We start from the raw sequence: 20,285 nt of genomic DNA, 5'->3' as shown, positions 1-20,285 counted from the left end.
GAACCTTGAGGTTATTATTGATGTCAACCTTAACATCCAGCTTCACATCACAGCTGTTACTGTCAGATTGTACTATTTAACACAACCTTTCCAGACATTTGTGCAATGGCCCAAAAAGCACTCAGAAAAAGTCAGGTAAAGGACTCAGACTTGTGCCCCGACTCTACTTGGAATGGGACCCAAGTATTGATAGCATTCAGATTTGGAAAATGGAGGGGAGGACTCAAATTTATTTACTCAAAAATATATTGACTTCTTTTTTGCAAGTCTTTTTATAAGGCCCTAATGATTTATTTAGTTTGGAGCAGGGCTGGCACATGTTGACTTGCAGACCTGCACTGACAGCTTTCCAATGGCTGCTAGTTCAGAGTAGAATTGACTTAAGCTTTTAGCAGTTAGTTTGTCATTTGTGACACCCTGTTTTACTGTAAAGCCGAAGTACAGTATGACTCTGTCTGGAATAAGCTGAACAGACAATAATAAAATGAATTGAGTTGTAGAATTTGTTACATAATGTACAGAAATGCTTCTTGTGTTCCACCTCCTCACTGGTTCCCATGCACCCTCCCATCAGCTGACCGGTAGCTGACCTGCTCAGCGGCTGGCACTGGAGTGAACTCTGGTTCAAAACGTCGTCGGGTTCACAGTGACTGAGTGTCCATCAGATAACAACCTTGGCAAAGCTACGGGGCCCCGCAGCGGACATAATTAGGCCAGTCTGTTTGTGTCCCATTAATTTTCTGCCACATAACTTCAACCCATTCTCTGCCTGTCAATGAAGGCGGTCAGGTGGAGGGTGGAAATGCCTGGTGACCTCAGCAGTGACCTCAGCAGTGGCCTCAGCAGTGGCCTCAGCAATGACCTCTGGGACAACATTGTAAGTTTTGTCTGTAATGAGGTCGTTATACGCAGATTGTCATCAATTTGCTATAAATACCATGAATACTTTAATTAATACTACCACAGCAACTATGGAAGTATATCCAGGTTATAACACTTTGATAAAGGCTCATTGATGGTCACATTTGGCACAAGCAATCACACGTACCTACAGGTCTTCTCTATTACAACAACAAAGTTTACAAAATTGCTCCAGTCTGTTTTCATCATTCTTTTTCTGTGTAGAAACAGAAGCTCATGTGAATTGATGTTTTTTAGGTTGTAAATCAAAATATGACAGAGCTCCAATCAAAAACAAATGCAAAAGCCCCAAAAAATAATAATCTTTGATTTAAAATAACATCACCTGTGGCTCTTCTAACCCCTCAAGTCTTTTACCCAAACAGAGTATTCTTGACTCTCAACAGTATAAGGATATAGGATGTAGGTCCTGTTGTTGTGCATTAATACATATATTCTTAAATTAAATTACTCAAGTTTTTAACTGCATTTGAAGCTTTTCATGTTGTTCCCCTGCTTTTATCTTCACATATGTCTATATGTGTATATCGCTATATATCATAACACTTGAGCCCTGTAACAATGAGTTGTTATCCTTTACTGAAAGAGGTTCTAAAACAGGGTGTAACAACATAATGAAATCACCATGGTTGCAAAGACCAGAATCATAGAGCCCCCAACATCAAGCACATCAACAACAAAATGTTTTTATATATACACTATGTCCTAGATGACACTGACTCATAGCACCTCCCAGAGGGTTATGGCTAGAATTGGTGTCATCTAAGTGTGTGTTATCTGAAAAGGGTTTTTAATTTTTACAGTATGTTTTGTAATAGGTATTGGAGTGAAATATGAATTATTTAAATGACTTACTGAGAATCTCCCCTGGTTTCCAAGAGTTTTGCTGCTTGAGCTGTTAAACGTGGCTCCCACTGGTGGTATTAATGTACCTTCAACTGTTGCAGTAGGAAAGGTAAGTGGAATGACTTGTCTCTCTCTTGAGCTGATGATTGTGTCGTCTGCATATAAAGAAATGTAATGTTTGAAACTGAGCTAGGCTGAGTTAGTGTCCTTGAGGACCCATCTTCTTTGGATCACAGGGTGGGACCCCTCCAAAGAGGGTTGTGTCAAGTTGTGATAAAATAAAAAATATTGTGAGGTTCATAAAAAAAAGTACCCCTCTTCCATCTATCGTTATTGCACTTGTTTAACAGTGTAGTTTCATTTTTAGATTTTCAGTTTATAAATTTACAAAACATTCCACAAGATTTAATATCTTGTCATTGACACATACAAACGTGTCACAACCCTTTATAGTACCATATTGTTGTGACAACTCTGTGAAAACAGAGCCACTATCTGGGCCATGTCTTCCCTTAAGTATGGAGCCTGAGTTCTACTTCACTCAGGTATAGAATTTTATTGTAAGTTTATGGAGGTCTCCTGTTGAGCAAAAGGTCTAATCTGGCTTCCCTGTGTGACAGTTTCCACTTTGTTGTACCATCTATCTGCACTATTTGGAGCTTGCAATCCTGCTAGCTCCCAGTATGGTAATTGAGCTCAGCCAATGGTAACTTTGATAGTTATTAGGTACAGGCTCACTGCCTGCTACCAATTTGCTGAGTTGCACCACCAACCTCCACTGGCCAATTGCTGTCTTAATTTGAGGAGTCAATTCAAACTACCCCTCCACGTGTTTATTTACTAAACAGTAAAGCACTGTATTGTTTAAATGCATGATTTTGACCTAATGAGGGAGAAAAGGTGTTCAAAAGAGGCATTGAATATCTGGCCCATCCTGCTGTGTATCCAGCATTCTTTGCGCAGAAAAGCAACAGCTTACTTCTTTGAGTAACATCTTCTGAGTAAAGTACCATAACACCATAAAATACCTCTCTCTGCATTGATATATTGTATATTGGCCACACTAGTGTAAAAGATGTAGCTCGCTTTTTAGATTACAAAAAGGAAAAAGTTTGACTTATACACATATACATATACAAACTTGACGGTAAGTTAACAGGGTGTTGGGTTTAACTGAATAGCTTATTAGTTATTGTGTAGACATTACTCTATACCTTAGTGTAAATAACCTAACATGGAACTATAATCATTTAACAGTCTTAAGACAAATATTATTTACACGACACATGAAGTGATAACTGTTTGTTCGTCAGCCTCTAATTTACTCTTTACATCAACTGTACAGCAGCTACATCTGACACACTACATACATGCATACATACATACACATACATACATACATACATACATACATACATACATACATACATACATACATACATACATACATACATACATACATACATACATACATACATACATACATACATACATACATACACACATACACAACATATGAACAGGGCACACATATACAGACTCCTTAAAGCGGAGAAAGTGCTATCTCCTTCCACATATCCATACATACATAAGATTTCACAGCGCGTCTGTTAGGCTTCAAGACTAACACAGAAACGGTCCTAGAATAAGACCATTCAAAATAATAATAATAATAATAATAATAATAGTGTTTTTTCAATATATGCTGCTCTAAATAACAGTCTCTATGCTCTAGAAGTAAAACAAAGCTTAATGAAAAGTCCTTTACATTACAAGTTAGTGTCTCTATCTATTCATAGTTACAGTAAATAGTATTTAAGATAGAGTAAAAGTTCAACAGAAATGATACAATGCATTTTAAATACAGCTTATTCAAAATGCTACTTCATTTGATACATTATAGCACTGATATATTACATTCATATAAAAAAACACAGTTTGAATGTTTGTGATCTTAATGTTAGGGTAGGCTCGGGTTTGGGCATTTATGTGTCAAAATCAAGTGCAAGTTCCACTAGTGGAAATGACTTTGCAACACAGAACCTTTAGATAACTAGATTCCAGTCTTTGCTGTGTCACACATGGGTCTTGAAATATTTCCGAAGTGTTTTCCAACAGCAGATTTGAAATCAGATTTTGACGCAAATTGTCAATACAGTAAAGGAGCATTCCCCATTTCACCTGCGCTGACGTGCATCCAGTGCTTTGATCACTGGCGGTACGGAAAGGCAGTCCTTGGGTAAAAAATGCAATATAGACAACAGTCTCTAAACCCTGAAAATACACTGATCAGCAATAAAATGATGACATCTGACAGGTGAATTAAACATTGATCATCTCTTTACAATGACACCTGTCAGTGGTTTGGATATATTAGGCAGCAAGTGAACATTTTGTTCTCAAAGTGAATGTGTTGAAAGCAGGTAAATGGGGAAGGGAAGGATGTAAGGGACTTTGTGATGGACAGTGACTGGGTCAGAGCATCTCCAGAACTGCAGTTTTTATGATGTGTTCCTGGTCTGCAATTCAGTGCCTACCAAAATTAGTCCAGAGAAGAAAAACTAGTGAACCAGAAACAGAGTTGTGGACAGCCAATGCTCATCGGTGTGCATGGGGAGAAAAGGCTGCCCTGTGTGGTCCAATCAAACAAGGAAGCTACTAGAGCTCACACTGCAGAAAAAGTTGATGCTGGTTCTGATGGAGACATTTCCAAAGTCACTAAGCACCACAGTTTGTTGTGTATGTGGCTTGGAGCTGCAAGCTGGTCAGTGGGCCAATACTGACCCCTGTTCACTGCCAGAAGCTCCTGCAATGAGCACATGAGCATCAGAACTGGACCAAAGAGCAAAGAAAGATGGTGGCCTGAAGGAACATGAAAACAATTTAGAGGTTTTGAATTGGTGTCCAAATTCTCTAGATATCAATGGAATTGAGTGTCGGTTGGATGTCCTGGAAAACCAGGTCTTACCCATGGAGGTCTAACCTCACAACTTTCAGGACTTAAAAGATATGCTGCTAATGTATTTGTGCCAGATACCAAAGCAAACTTTCAGAGGTCTAGTGGAGTCTATGTCTTATCAGGTCAGGGCCACAATATCAATGACCTCAGGAGAGGGGAGCAGGTGGTCATAATGTTATGTCTGATCAGTGTATATCAGGTTGATTCATTTGAGAGAAGGTACTGGACTGGGACATTTTACATGTTGCATTTTTGTTTGTTGTGAAATTGTTCTTTAAAATCAAAAGTTTTGAAAGTGAAGTGACAGAACAGTGAACAAACATCCTGACAAAAGCTGCATAGAGGTGCAAAAGTTAAAGGGACCAGAGCTTATCAAATTTTCACATCTGTAAATCACTGTGATATGTGTGGACTCTTGCACAATCCGTCTCAGTATTCATCATCTTATGTTGCATTGAAATTTGACGGTGTTTTATCATGACTGAAAAACACTAAATAACACAGAAGGTGAAATCATGTATGCAGTCTGTGGAGTTGACACTTCAGCAGAGCAAACGTAGATCTAAAATAAGCAAGGGAAAGGGTTTAGACTAGATTTTTTTCAAACTGACATGCAACACAAATAATAATAACTTAAAAATATATGTGAAGGATTTTAGAAACTGCGATTCAAATGCAGCAGTTTCACCTTTCATGGTTAGAAATGGGCTTGTGTATGTACAGAGTGGTTTCTCAGGTTGTCACTGAAGAGATGATGTAATGCTCCAAACCAGCTATGTTAGCTCATTCTTCATGTCCTTGGAGATACGAAGGGGCCTGTACTGCACCATCAGGCCAGGGGAAGTGAATGTGTCTCCTTTCTTGGGCTCAAACAGTTTGTCCGAAAGGTTAATTTTCCTCTTGAGTGAGTTTTTTCTTTTTAAGGGGTGAGTGGGGGGAGTCTGTGAGTCTGTGGTTGTATCTAAAGGGGGTAGTTGTAAGAGAAATGCACATGCAGCCCATTTACTGGGTGCACTATTGGCACTGTCTGCATCTTGGGAAAGTTCTCCGTGGCCAGAGTCCATTTGCAAGTCCCAATCAGCTCCACAGCCAGAGTCTTTAGGATGATCTGTGCCAGTTCTTTCCCTACGCAGCTCCGCACGCCACCACCAAATGGCACGTAGCTGAACCTGGACGACCGACTCTCCTCTCGCTCAGGGCCAAATCGGTCCGGGTCGAACAGCTCCGGGCTCTGGAAGACCGCTGCTGTCTCATGGGTGTCCCTGATGCTGTACATTACACTCCAGCCTTTAGGGATCTGGTAGCCCTGCAGAGAGAGGACGGGGTGAGTTAATATGAGCAAAGAAAAGAAGGGTTGTTTGTTTGGTGCGTTTTTCAAAATAAAATGTCTTCAAAAGGTCACTCTTCAGGATTGTAGAACTATTTCTATCCCCGAAAAATTATTTGCTAAAATATGATAGGACTGTTTCCAGAAAACCACAACGATATCAAAGTTATGTTTTGATTTTTTGTTTTTAAGATTTAGTTCAAAATGAAAAGTCCACCAGCAATTGTTCTTTTCAGGCAAGGAGAAGTGTAAAATATTCTTCAGAGTAAAGAGTACATTCTTAGCTCTTGTTAAACTTTACCTCTCTCTAAATTGTCATCTTCTATCTATTCATTGATTCATTCTTTAAATCCAGTCATCAATATAACCTAATTCCAATCAGTTCTGCGGAGTTAGGATATCTGTGTTTACCCTTTAGTCTCACTTGAATTAACAAGCATAATAACGTTTTCAAAACTGCAATTACTTTTCAGCCACAGGAGTTCATGTCCGGATAAAGAGGTGCATAAATAGTGGCATGTGCTCTACCACAGTGATCCGGGAATCCCTCTATAATCACTCTAAGTGTCAATTGTCTCCTCACAACAAACACAGCAAATTGGGGGCACACTGAGGGCAGGGAGGAGGCATTTAAGGACCAGGGATAACGGCACGACAGGGCAGTGGCTCATCATAGGCCGCACAACTCAATGTGTGCAAGCATTTTGTCATTTAAGCGCTATAATAATAATAATAATACCTAAGTTTTATATAGCGCTTTTCAATAACTCAAAGACGCTTTACAAGCTATCAGGCGAGTTGCACAACAAATCAAACATAGACAGAATGAGACTAAATCAAGTTTTTTTCTCCAGCATGAAAACTTCTTCCCAGAGTCTTGAGCTGACTCATTTTTTACTTGCTTATACCCTCTTACTTTCAGGATTTTTTGGCCACTGATCAAAAGCATACTGAGTTATTGTCAAACCACAGAGAAGCAGCAGGAACAGCACAAAGCATCCAGAAAATAGATCTTTGACATGACCAGTCCTCTGCAGAACTCTTGTATCTCCATCCACAAAAAAAATCAAGGCAGACGTACATGTAGGTGTACAAGAATAAACCCCTATGTCTGTGTGTGAGCACCATTTGCATGGTCTTATCGAGCTGTTTGATAACATATTTGGGCTAACAGGAATTCAGTCTGCATGGCTTGCATAAGCCCTCTAAACTCAGGCTTTCCCCAGCTCTGCTGTAAACACACTTTGTGAACATGTTCTATGGATGGAAAAACCCAAACATTAAAAGACATTCATGTGGACTTTTATGACGTATGTGCCAAGTGTAGAATTTCCCTGACCTGGCACCATCTTTGAAATTGGTATCTAGTTCAACTAAATACATCAGTGGGCAGGACAAGCCTGAAGTAAAAGTTGCAGACACGTTACAGTCGCCCCCTAAAGGCCAAAAAAATCATGTAATTTATAAACAGCAACCTTAAAGATGCTAAACAAGACCTGCTTGAAAAACTGTCCACAGTGCTCCAGCAAGGGACAGAAAATGTGTCTTATAAATGTATATCATTGACTGAACTTGCTTTGTTTACTTGCATTTCTATATTTCACATGATGCCTTTAGACGCCTTAAGAAGGAGCAGTTGTGAGTTGTTGCATTTGGCTTTGATTCAGTCAGTTTTGAATAAAAATATACATTTTTTTAAGAACTTTGGTAGTCTTGTCTTTCAATGATCTTCTTGTTGTTGCATAGCACTCTGGTCTAGTACTTTTTACTGTGAACTAAATGGTTGTCAGTTGTTATTTAAGGTAGATTTCTGGGAATTTTGTTGGTGGTTGTTGGTGCAAAGTTATACTAAAATGATGCTAAGATTTCACTTTCTTTTAAGCTAAGGATATAAAATATCCCCTCTGCTCGGTCATGCTGGAAAAATTCATACAGTAATCCACCTAAACCAAGGGTTTACATAAGAAAGGTGTTTTCCCCCCAGAGACTTGGACTTACGTCTAACTCAAATGTCTGCAGGGCCGTCCGGTATCCACCAGAGACTGGCGGCAGGAAGCGCAGCACCTCTTTGACAACACAGTCAATGTAGCGCAGCTGGCTCAGCTTGTCCAGGCTCAAAGTTGGTATGTGGGACTGGGATGGTGGGAAACCATTGCTGTGATTCTGGTGGTTGTGACAGCCTCCGTTCAGCAGGCAGGTTATCTCTGTATCAGCAGCATCCCCCTCCTTCTCCGTGGTGACACTCGATGGCTTGTGACTGGTGTGGGAGTCATGACTAAGGCCCTCGGCCTCCAGCTCGACCCGTGCCCTCTCCACCACCGCTTGATGGCGAAGAAGCTGCAGGACCAGGGATGTGGAGGCGCTGGCTGTGGTGGAGTGAGCAGCAAATATCAGCTCTACTGCTGTTTCCTGGAAAGAGAGAGTCGGAAAATTAATGCTATGCAATTTCTTTTTTCACATCCTGGTCAAACCTGATTGACTTATCATCACATTCATATTAAAGTGGCCTTTTAACTGCTTGATTAGGAACAAATAATATGCAAACTGAGAATGTTTCTACTGTTGTATCATTTGAGCCATAAATAGCTCTTTAATGATGTATCACAGTGATGGTATGGGAACTTTTGAAGCTGTTTTGGGGTTTCTGTTTCAATTGATCTTTCAGTGACTTAAACATGTGGTATCAGACTTTTAAGTGAGTCCCAGTGCCATCACATCTTAACCCTGAACCCTCAGGGAAAACTAATCTTTCTGAGTATAGTCCTCTAAAATCATCTCTCAGGGAGTACTGCAATACAATATCACACTGATGTAACCGGTTGAGAGTTTGGTATCCCAGTTTTTGTTTTCTATCACTTTGTTGAATTAAAAGTGCCATATGAGTTTGTTTGTGAGCCACAACTCCTTTCCTTCCTCTTCTTCTCACTGAAAAAAAACTGAACACACTTGCCAGGCAGTAAGAGTGTGTGCTGTGTTTTTTATCCTAGCGTCCATGGATCTTCCCTATCTCACTTCTCCTAATGTGTCCTGTCTCTATTCATCTGTCTGATAAAGACTAAATGGCCCAAACGTAAAAAGAAACTTGTCGGGATGAACTTGAAGACTCATGTATCTGTATCTGACTGTTTCATCACTCCTTTACCTTGAGCTCCTGCATGTTGAGCTCATGTCCATGCTCCTTTGCACTGGACAGCATGTAGTCGAAGGCATCGTGGTATTCCTCCTCCGCCTGCGATCGCTCCATCTTCTCCTCGATGATTTTCTCCATGTTAGCGTGCAAGATCTCTCTGGCTTTTATTCCCTGCATTTTGAACATCCCAGAATAAACAGATTAGTTCATCATTATTAATTATAAGAAGTTCAGTTGTTTTGGATTGGACTTTATCTACATTTTTTACTCCTCACCATTTGTTTCCAGAAAGTTTATAGTATCAGTGCTTACCAAATACTTTTTATTTTAAAAAGTATTACAACATGATTTCCACTTGTTTTAATTATATCCATAAGTTCTATCAAGAGCAACAGAAAATGACAGACATAATGGTGTTTTGTAATTCTCCAAAATATTACTTTTGTCCACTATTCATGTTATTTTCTGTACTCCTAAATTTCTAAAGATTTAATAATTTAAGGGGATTGTTTTCTAACTTCTGTGAACCATGTGCCATCTAAAGATCTTTAAAAAAAACTAATTCTGCAAGTTCCTTTACGCTCCTGTGAGGACCCTTCTGATTGTATTGGTTTTGGTACTCTCTGGACAAAGTGGTACCTCTTACATCTTTGCTGATCATGCCTTGTACAGTGAAGCTAATAAAAGAGTTTCCCTTGCTGTTTTTTTAAAAGTGAAATGTATCAATAAGTGTTATTACAATCAAAAATTGTAAGTCTTGTTGTTGATGGTCTTGTTTGCTTTTGTAGGTCATAAACAGGCCTCAATGTAAATTTCACCCTGTTTCATAACCAGTCAAAAACTCCCTACTGTCGCTTTAAGAGCAGTGTAGACTGTAAAACGGGTTCTTTAAAGTAGAAATTGAACCTGTAAAGTCTGGTAGGTCTGACTCCTGGAGGCTATGGATAATTTAAAGATTGTTAAATTAATTAAAGAGTATTGGGAAATAAATAAACCTGAGTTTTTAATAGGATTACACTTGTCTTCCACGCTCTCTCACCTTCCGTAGCCCACTGAGTGGAGCGTCGATGGGCAGCGAGAAGAGGTTGTTCATCAGCTGCTCAAAGATTTGGGCGAGGTACACTATCCGCTCCTCCTCCAGCTGCAGACCCAGCAGGACCCTGATGGCGATACGGAACGTCAGAGACCTGGCAGCGCTGTAAACGTCGATGGCGCCCGGCTTGGAGCACCACTTGGCAATTTCAGACTTGACGACATCCTGCAGCCGGGGCAGGTAGGACTCCAAAGCCCCCCGGCTAAACACTTTAGCCAGGATCTTGAAAGGGTTGAGGAAACAAAGAGAGAGGAGTCATAAAAAGTTATAACCTTGTACACGACAGTCAACACCTTTAAGTAAATACTCACTAAAGGGGAGGAAAGGGTGGGGTAGGCTAGTATTGGATGGAGGTAAAGGAAAGATGAAGAAGAAGATATACAGGAGATTAGATGAAAGAGTGCGATAGGGAATTGGAGTAGAACAAAATGTAAGTATTGGATAGGTTTAGACATGCACAGAAGTCTCTATGCTATACTTGAGGTTTTGATAATGACAGTTTTTTGATTGATAATCCACTTTTCTAACAGTTTTTCTCTTTTTTATGCGGTATAGACTTTTAATTGTATAACAACAATCAGCCTTAACAGCTGCTGTGAAAAAACAGAGGCCCAAAGGTTGATGATGTGGTTACCAAAAGACCAAAACTGTTTTTTTAATCCACTTGAAATTGCATAAAATAACTGGGCTGGATCAAACAGCACGCATGACCGAAAACAAATGTCATTAGTTATTTCTGCAATGTACCATGGGATTTGTGGTTGAAATGTTTCCGGGCTGTACCTCAACACTTTTTGACTTTTCATCTCTTTGAGTTTTTATGTCTATCAAGGTCTAACCGCTCCAATCATCAGTGACCTTACAATGTTAATATAAATGTACACTCTTCTGTGCACTGTTTTCTTACCTTTCTCTTCTTCTTGTGCAGGTCTCCAATGGAGTTGACCAGGGTGCAGGGTCCCAGGATGATGCGGGTGCTCTGGGGCCATTGGGTGCACACCAGGCTGTGCTCACCCAGAAGGATTTTGCGGATGTTTTCAGCTCCGGTCACCCGGATGACAGGCTTCCCGAGGAGGTGGGTCTTAAACACGTTGCCATGACGCTCTCTGCGCGAGATGTGGAAGTTGGAACCCTGAGGCAGAACGGAAAATGTCAAGAAGTGCTGCATATCAGGACAGAATTATTTATTACAAATGTCTTTCATTTTTTTTATTCAAGCATTTTTTTTTTAAATTGTGTTTCCAGATTTTATTTTATTTTTATTTTTCAAAGATCCCTCAACTATAGCCCGATTTTCGTCTGTTTTCTAGTTTGTATGATGTCTTACAAACTTGCAAATAGCTGTCAGTCACATTTCTTGAAAAGTGTCTCCATGGGTGTAGAAACAAAGCATGACGTGTAGGTCTTTATTAATTTACACCTCACAATAATTTGGAGGAAGAATTAAAAAGAAAAATGAGAAAGTGAAGGGGGAAATACGCAAAACCACCATAACACAGATCACGTGTGCTGTGCCGAGGCGCTGTGACTGACGTCCTGCAAGGAGCGGATAGGTCGTTGGATTGAAAGGGAGATGGAGGGATGAGAAAGCGCATTCCTCACTGTTGAGGAGACAGACGGAGAGAGAGGGGGGAGGAAAGAAAGAGGTGGAAAAATTGAACAGAAAACGTCTGTTTTCGCTCCACGAGAAGGACCATCAAGTCCGCACATGTCGCATTAACAACACAACTCAGAATGCACAAGAAGCTGCATTTCAATGTTTTCCGCGCGCTTCCAAATACATCATCAATAATTTTGTTGATGTGCTCTGCAGCACCCAGGGGGTAGGTTTATTTAATTTATGACAGCAAGAGAGCGTAAGACGTGAGAAATCTCGATGACAAATACAGATTTACACGTGCAGACGCGCAGGAGGCAGATAGCCTATATTTTGGAACGCTTGTAAAAATGAAAACTACAGAAGCCCAGACGTGTCGAACATCTCTCTCTCACCTGAAAAAGCCAGTGGAAAGTCTCTCCGACCAGCGGCCAGCCCATGGAACCCTTCGGCAGCGGTAGGCTGCTCTCTTTGTCCCGGGTCAGGCTCCAGCGGAGACCCCACAGCTGCCGGGTCAGTGCCAGCAGAAAGAGCGCGGACAGAACCGAGGTGAGCGCGGTGGCCAGGGCCGACAGCACCCCAAACTGGGCCAAGGGAATCATCTCCTCTGAGCCGATCCGCTTCCCAGCATCCACCTGTGTCTGTGCGTAAAGGCGCTTCTGCCCCTTTCCAAACTCTGTTTGGGAATGCTGCGTAAATCTCCTCCGTATTGGCTCTTCCCTTTCCTCTTCTTTGTCTTCTTCTTTTCCACGAACTCTGTTAAAAAAACGTTTTAGGTCAGTCTATGTCAGATCCCTCTCAGTCCCGCAAGAGAAAGCAGAAAAAGAGAGAACCTAAACTCTTTCTGAACTCATCTCTGCAGTGGCTGCGAGCCGTTATAAGCTGTTATTACAGCTGGTTAGACAATAATAACAGTAATCATGCAGACTGGACCCCAGTGTCCTGATTCATTCTGAAATATGCAGCAATGATGCACTTCTTTAATTTGTGGCAACTGGGGGAAGAGTAAGTTACATCGTGTTTTAGTGTTCATGGCAAAAGTCCGAATTTATTTCTAACTTTGTTCAAAATATTAATTTACACCATTTTAAATGATATTCAACAGATTTAAGAGTTTCCTTAGGCATATGTCAAGATAATAAATAATGTAAAATATAATAAAGGGTCATTAGACCGGATGGATACGTCTGCACACATTCATGTTTGACTGTGGATAAACTAAAGAAGAAACGTGCTTCTCCGGTAAGGAAACTCCCCTTCATTCCGCTGCTCCTTCGAAATGAGGAGTAGCTGTCAAGTATTCCAAATAGTTTTACAGGTTTACATGCGCCGGCTTGTCTATTAGGTTATGCGCCTTTATAGGTACAGTTGAGGGGGCTTAGCCACCCCCGGGCGGCCCGAGGTTTATAGAGCAATGGCAATAAATCAAGTTTTTAAAAAGCGGCAGAATAAAGGCGGATTTGAATACAGTAGGCTACAGTGTGTGGCGGATAAACAGACTGGTAAAGTAAGTAGAGGTGAGATGTGAGGATCTTGGAAACGAGGCGTATGAAACCGAAAAGTATGTCTCTCTTTTCCCCAGTTAGATGTGAAAAATAAGTTTTTGTGTGGAGAAAACTTACCTCCAAGCTGCGCCCCCGAGAGAAATCCGTGCGCGTTAAAGCAAAGTGTCTTTCGTGTCTTCTCTTCCAAACCGGTGACTATGGTTCCTCAGTGAGCGGGCTGCTGGGGGCTTTATAGAAAAGGCTGCACGGCATGATCCACCTTCATCGGATGACGTTGGTCTGAATATGTTAAAGAGGCTCGTTCATTCACCGCGCGGACCGGAGAGAGGGTTTTTTTTTTTAAAAAAAGGAAAAAGTTTGGAGATCAGATCAGAGACGCAGCGGTGCGATCAGACAGAGAGAGGAGGACCTTGGAACAGAAGAGAGAGGGAGAAAGAGATAGAGGAGGAGGAGAGAGAGCGAGAGAAAGTGAGAGAATTTGTGAGTCTGGAGGGGAAGAAGTGAGAGAAAGAAACAGACAAGTGAAGAGAGAGGGTTAGATGGCAGTGGATGGAAACTCGCAGGTATCCAATCAGCCGGTCTGCAGCCAGACTTTGTGTTCAGGAAGGAACACAATAAGGAAGATCAATGGGAGTAGTGTGCCTTGAACTCAGACTTAAGTCTAGATTTCAGGTTTTTGTTTTTTGTTTTTTTTGTCTGCTAAAATCTGACAGATGACGGTGATTCAAAATAGCATTCATAACTAATCTTTTACGCACTTGACATACGCAAATGTAACCATTTCGGTGTAATGAGACAGATCAAAATTAGAGAATTGAGAAGAAAGTTGAGATAAATAATGGTTATTTTGGTCATGTTGTTTTTTGTATTCGATACAGATTAATCTTGAGGGGAAGATTCAGTCTGGAGACATGCGAACTGATGCCCTTAAAAACACACAACACATGGTCAAAAGTATGATGTAGAAATAGATGGTGCAAGAGGTAGGAGGAGACGTTTCGTTAATTTATTTGCTGAAGCTGTGCAGTTTGCCCTCCGCGGCCTCCATAGCAGGAGAGAAGTGAATTGAAACCAGAAAAGGCCTTTTTGCAGCAAATGTATCGGCCCAAATTTAAATCAGACCGTGCGTAAAGGTTATTTATCATTTTGCACAAGTTTGAGGCCTACTTTTAAAGAGCATGTGGTCTCCCTAATTAAGCCGGCATATATTCACTGAAACGCCAAATAGATAGTACACGATTAATTCGTAATAGTTGTTAGACTTTTTAACAGGACAGAAAGTGATGATCCGTCATGTTTGTGGCGACTAGACTATTTAACTCCCTGCCTTTCTGAACGCTGTTGTAGTTGAGGTGCTGGGGGTGAATCAGATTTGGCTGTTTGTCAGCGTTTCAGTTCACGAACAAAAGCGTCAATTAACATCCTCTGGGTTTGACGCGGTCCGTTTGCTGTGTGATCTCTCGGCCTCACATTTTTGGCCATTAGAGCTGGATGTGTTAAACCGGACCAATCAGCGCCACGTGCGCACACCTCCAGCTGTTATCGGTTTGATTTCTCAGCCAGGGACGTTTACATTTAACCCGTGTTGATTGGAGGGTTTGTCGGGTTATTCTGGGAGTTGGTTTCCTTATCTAAACTAACGCATTGAGGTGAATGAGCCCCGACCGAGCAGGCTGATGGAAACACGGCCACACAGTTGGTTTTCCCACCTTCAATTAAAGTGACTTTATTAGATTCAAATGAATCACCCCCGTGGGCCTTATCTTCTACAGCAATGAAGCTGCCAACGCTACGAATCAGATGGATATCAGAAATCAAGTCCGCTGCGTAATACAATTACGTTTTCACACATTTGACAGAGCAGACTGGAAATTGATCCTTCAAAGCATCAAAGCATTTTCGGTGATTTCTTCATTTGTTGAAGTGATTCAAAAAGATCCATTATTTTCTTCACACGCTGTTATTTTTCCCATGTCTTGCAGTCGGGTTATTTTTTTCTGTGTTACTTCATGTCTGGACTTGATCATTAAAAGTCTCCATATATCATTGACAAAGCAGTAAATCTGTAGCTGACATTCAACCCCTTTGAGCTGCGGGGATTCCCCAAAAACACACGAATCGCACATCAAAATGAATATTAGAAAAATGATCCTCCATCTCAGCTTATAGGAGACAGCAGGGTTCATCCACAGAGGTGATCTGATGACATGCCTGGAAATTGCGTTTGAAGCTAAATGCAGGCCTACAGGCGATTGAATGTAACGTAAATGTTATCATGTAATTGTTGATTTTATTGTTTCTTTTTATTAAAAAAAACATTCCTCCAACTAATTAGCTATTTATAATAATTATTTTATAATCATTTTTTTATTCTTTTTTTTTTCATTTTATCATTAACTTATGAAACACAGTAAATGTACTCAAGTACAGTCATGGGTATTTATTAAATGTTTTTTTTTTTTTTTTTTCGCTGCTATACTCTGCTGCAGGCCCATAGTGGGTTTTTTTTATTGCAGTAATGTATTTGACAATTTTACTTTGTTTTGTTGTAGTCAGGTTTAGTGTTTCAAATTTGTAAAATAAATATATAAAGATGTATTATGTCAGCTTAATAATATACCCACCCCTCAGTAAAATTCAAAGGCCATACCCTGCAGTATTTTAAGAAAAAAATAAGCCCCAATCTGCAGCAACATTAAATTAATAAACACATACATGTATCTATAGGGGTAATATGAACATACATCTAAAAGTGAAAAAATGAGTTATTTCACTCTTGTTCTTTGGGGTACTTTTATGCTTATACATATGTATTTTTAAAATTATTTATAATAATAGAGGAATCAATTTTTGAATGATTATTTGAATGGACGTGTAATGCTTATCATTTGTGTCATGAGCTAAAAATATGAACTCAATTTGATTAGCTAAAAAATACTAATCAGAGTCCTAGAGAAAACTTTTTCATTAAATATAACTATCCACAAATTTGAACTTGTGTTCATATTCTGCTCTACCAGCTACTTTCAGTCATATCAGACCCATAACTCAGATTATTTATCATCCCAGTGTGCAGTAGTTTCAGAGCTGACTTCCTTTAAATGATTCCAGTTTAAAAATCAAGCTTCTTTAGGTTATCTTCCAAACAACTCTTCTTCTCTCCCTCCTTTAACCCTGCCCTCCTATCTGTTTCCTTTTTGTTTCCCTCCTTCTGCCTCCCTCCCATTCTCCCTCCCCCTCCTCTTTCCCATTGTGATAAAATTCAGTTCATACTTGTGTCAAGCGTTCCTGCCTGTCAGCTCCCATCACACACAGTCTGATCATTAATTGAAGCAGCAGGAGGAGCCGTGAGACGTCAGCGCTCTCCTGCAGTCAGGTCATTCAGGGGTGCAAAGCAGAGGATCAGCCACGTATGAAACTTGTAACTTTGCCCTCATCTTATACTCATAATAATATTACTTTCACACTTCTCTCGTCGGGTGTTTCAGTGATGATGATATTGTTTATATTCCAGCACATTTTTATGTGTAAATATTTTAATAAACTATAGAATTCTTCCTTCAAATCAGCCACACACCCTGCATTTGGACAGCTTGTGCCTAAGGATTCATAGAAGCTGCCAGAAAAAGTTAATTTACCACCTATAGATGCCCAAAATCCACATTAAAAACAAAGAAATAGTTTTGAACAACTCTTTTTTTTTATTTCAGATACTTAAATTCTGACATCAAGTTGAAATAAATAAAAAGTAATCTGATATAAAACAAATGTTTTGATTTATTTTCAGTATTTGTGAAATGAAGCATGGCAAATGTCTTTAAATGCAGAAAATATACAGCTATGAGCTGTAGAGGAGCATTGTTTATTTGTGAAGCACTCTCTCACACACATACACACACACATACACACACACACACACACACACACACACACACACACAAACACACACACACACACACACACACACAAACTTGCTGAGATGCATTTCCTGTCCTGTTGTCCCATCACACCATGCAGCTCAGCTCCGCACACTTAAAGGGCCATTCCACTAATCCTAATCCTGAGCTTTTAAAAGCTTCTGTAATGGAGATGTTCCTCCTGAGGAGCCCCGGGCTGCTGCGCTTGCAACCATTTTATTCTCTACAACATAGCTCTGGTTTCAACCTCAGACACTCTGGAGATGAAGGTGACTGAAAATATATCACATCCGCTTCTTTTTACTTCAAAAACAGAAACTTTAGGGAATAAAAACCACATCCTCTCTTAACACATTATAAGAGTATTGTAACTGTGTGCGTGTGTGTGTGTGTGTGTGTGTGTGTGTGTGTGTGTGTGTGTGTGTGTGTGTGTGTGTGTGTGTGTGTGTGTTTGTTTGTGTGTGTGTGTGCGTGTGCATGTGCGTGTGCGTGTGTGTGTGTGTGTGTGTGTGTGAGAGAGGCCTGAGGGCTGATGGGTTGATAAGTTAAGCCTGAGTTTAAAGCAGCACTGATCCTCCATTCTGGCTCAGATGTTCACATTACTGTTCTCAAAACAGTTACAAAATGGGGGGCGTGGTTGGGTCAAACTTCTAAGACTAAGACTTTAAGACTCCATGATATTTATTTAACCGTTGAGTGAGGAAGAGAACTCTGCCACATCATTTTTGCTTTCTCCATAAGGTTAATTGTCCCAAGAAAAGCAGTTCACTGGTGTGTAACAGAGGACACATATTCTTGGGAACACATGCATACTCCCTCTAGATCTTTTAAAAATGAAGTCTTGGATTCATACATAATATTCACTTTGTAGGTATATGTTTTGTAGGTTTCTTAAAGCTCCTGTGAGGAACTTTTGGTTTGTTGATTTTGACAAAGAGGTACATTCTACATCTTTGCTGATCTTCTGGCTGTGTAAGATGCTTTATTCTGATTGGTCAAAACCCCTTGACAACTTTCACCAACATGATCAACGGAAGAGGCAAACTGATCACACAAGCAGGTTGAGACAAGACCTCTATGCTTTGTGTCAGGGTTCTCTCATCCCGTCAAGATTCTATTTCCCATAACTACCTGCTAACCATACATTATCCCATACTTATCATCAAAAAACTGTAATTCCGATTTTTTTTACAGTCAAACAAATTGTCATAATTTTCTGTTAGAAATATATAAAAGCTGTTTCCTAATTGCACTGTAAATTGTCTCTTCTGGCACCTTCTCATCTGGCAGCACTTTCAGGCATTAACAAAGACAGGAAAGTAACTAACCAAAATTATTGCTGAAGGTTTTGTTTGCTTTTGTAGGTCATAAAGAGTCTATTTTATAACCAGTGAAAAACTCCTCACATGAGCTTTAATATGGACATCTTGCCTCTGTCATTTGTTGGAATGAAGTGTTGAGAGTTCACTTCGTGGTGATTTAAAATTGAGGATTTTTTTATTTTTCTTCATTCATATTTCATAAAATTGACTGTTCAAGGGTAAATCAGAAATAAGTTATTTGTCAGGGTTAGTCAGTCTCACAAAATATCACTAATTTGTGGTCTTCCGAATTGCATACATTGACATTAACTTTGTCTGTGATTTGGCTTTAACTGTAAGATTATCTGTTTCAAAAAGAAGTCAATTTTAATACCTGCAATATAGTATAAGCATTATTTGTCTGTTAATATGGCTACATCATGTGGTGGTCACGTCAAATACAAAGTAAGTAATGTCTAGCACATAATGAAAGTTATGTAAGTTATAATTGTTTAATAACATAAAATTTGAGTGTTTCACAAAGTGACCTCTATCTCCTGCAGGATTTGTGGATCTACACCTTGCTTCTCTGAAGGCTTTCATGTTACCAGTGGAAAAGACTCCAAAGTGAAATTGGTGCAGGCTGATACAACTCAGATCCATGCACATGTTTCTATACATGACATTTTTGTGACTCTGTCATGATGTGACTTCAGTTCAGTCAGGGACATTCTCCTGTCTCTATATTCTCCACTCAGCTGACATTAATCGTTTTAAAGGTGAAGAAGGGAGAAAAAAGGAGAGAACCACAGCAGACACTAAAGACAGGCAAGTAGAATCATGCAGCAAACACACTCACACACACACACACAGGAATAAGGAGCTTCAATCACAGTTAGGGACATAGAACTAACAAAAGCATCTGATGATGCATTCAGTTTTGCTTTAATCTCGGCCGTATGAGGCATACGGAGGGATTTAATCAGGTTTAGAAAGTTTGATATTTGGGGTTCGTTGAAGGATGAACTCACTCAGACACTTTGACCAACTATATGAACTGATAAATCAGGCATGTCCAAAGTACGGCCCGGGGGCCAATCGCGGCCCACGGTCCACTTAATTATGGCCCCAAGCTTCCATCTTAAATTGTGTTATCTATAGCACAGAAATTAATAACAATCTGAATCATCTGTACATTTGCAGTTTCTTTCAAGCGCACAAACAAAACTAAAGTCAATCCAGAAACGTCTCAAAAGCTTCATATGGACTACTTGTATAAAGCCATAGCTCTGGATATTCTGCAAGAATATGATTAGGAGGAAACACAAGAACTCTTAAAGCTGACAGGTTTTCAAATTAATGATTTTATCATGATGTGAAAATGTTCTTCATGAACACTAAAAGTTCAGAAGACACAAAAGAGGACACAAGACAAGATCAAAATTATGAAATTGTGCAGAAAATGCAAAATTTGGTGAATAAAAATACTTCAGAATGCAGGACAAGAATTATTTAGTTCTTAAAATGTTGTCTGCTGGTCAGAGAAGTCCTAAAAACAACACAAAATAGAAATGTGATGAAATCCAGATCGTGATCCTGCCATAGGAAAATAATCATGCAATATTTTTTCCCACATTGCCGACCCTAATGAAAAACATTTTCCTCCAGAAGAAGATAAAGTTTGCTAAT

At 39.9% G+C, this 20,285-nt stretch overlaps 1 protein-coding gene across 1 annotated transcript; it reads right to left on the bottom strand.

Annotated features, from left to right (window-relative positions):
• Positions 1-3,272: 3,272 nt before the first annotated feature.
• LOC117811663 (cytochrome P450 26B1) lies at positions 3,273-12,475 on the bottom strand. Its single transcript, XM_034682072.1, has 6 exons — positions 12,269-12,475; positions 11,184-11,408; positions 10,223-10,498; positions 9,196-9,354; positions 8,052-8,462; positions 3,273-6,032 (listed from the first exon to the last, which is right to left on the bottom strand). The coding sequence occupies exons 1-6, from the start codon at positions 12,473-12,475 to the stop codon at positions 5,688-5,690; spliced, it is 1,623 nt and encodes a 540-aa protein (XP_034537963.1). The 3' UTR covers positions 3,273-5,687.
• Positions 12,476-20,285: the final 7,810 nt, after the last annotated feature.

Source organism: Notolabrus celidotus, chromosome 4, assembly GCF_009762535.1.
Source record: "Notolabrus celidotus isolate fNotCel1 chromosome 4, fNotCel1.pri, whole genome shotgun sequence".
In the NCBI taxonomy this organism is placed as follows: Eukaryota; Metazoa; Chordata; class Actinopteri; order Labriformes; family Labridae; genus Notolabrus; species Notolabrus celidotus.
The sequence above is the reverse complement of the archived record's forward strand: the minus strand, read 5'-3'. Positions and strand labels throughout refer to the sequence as shown.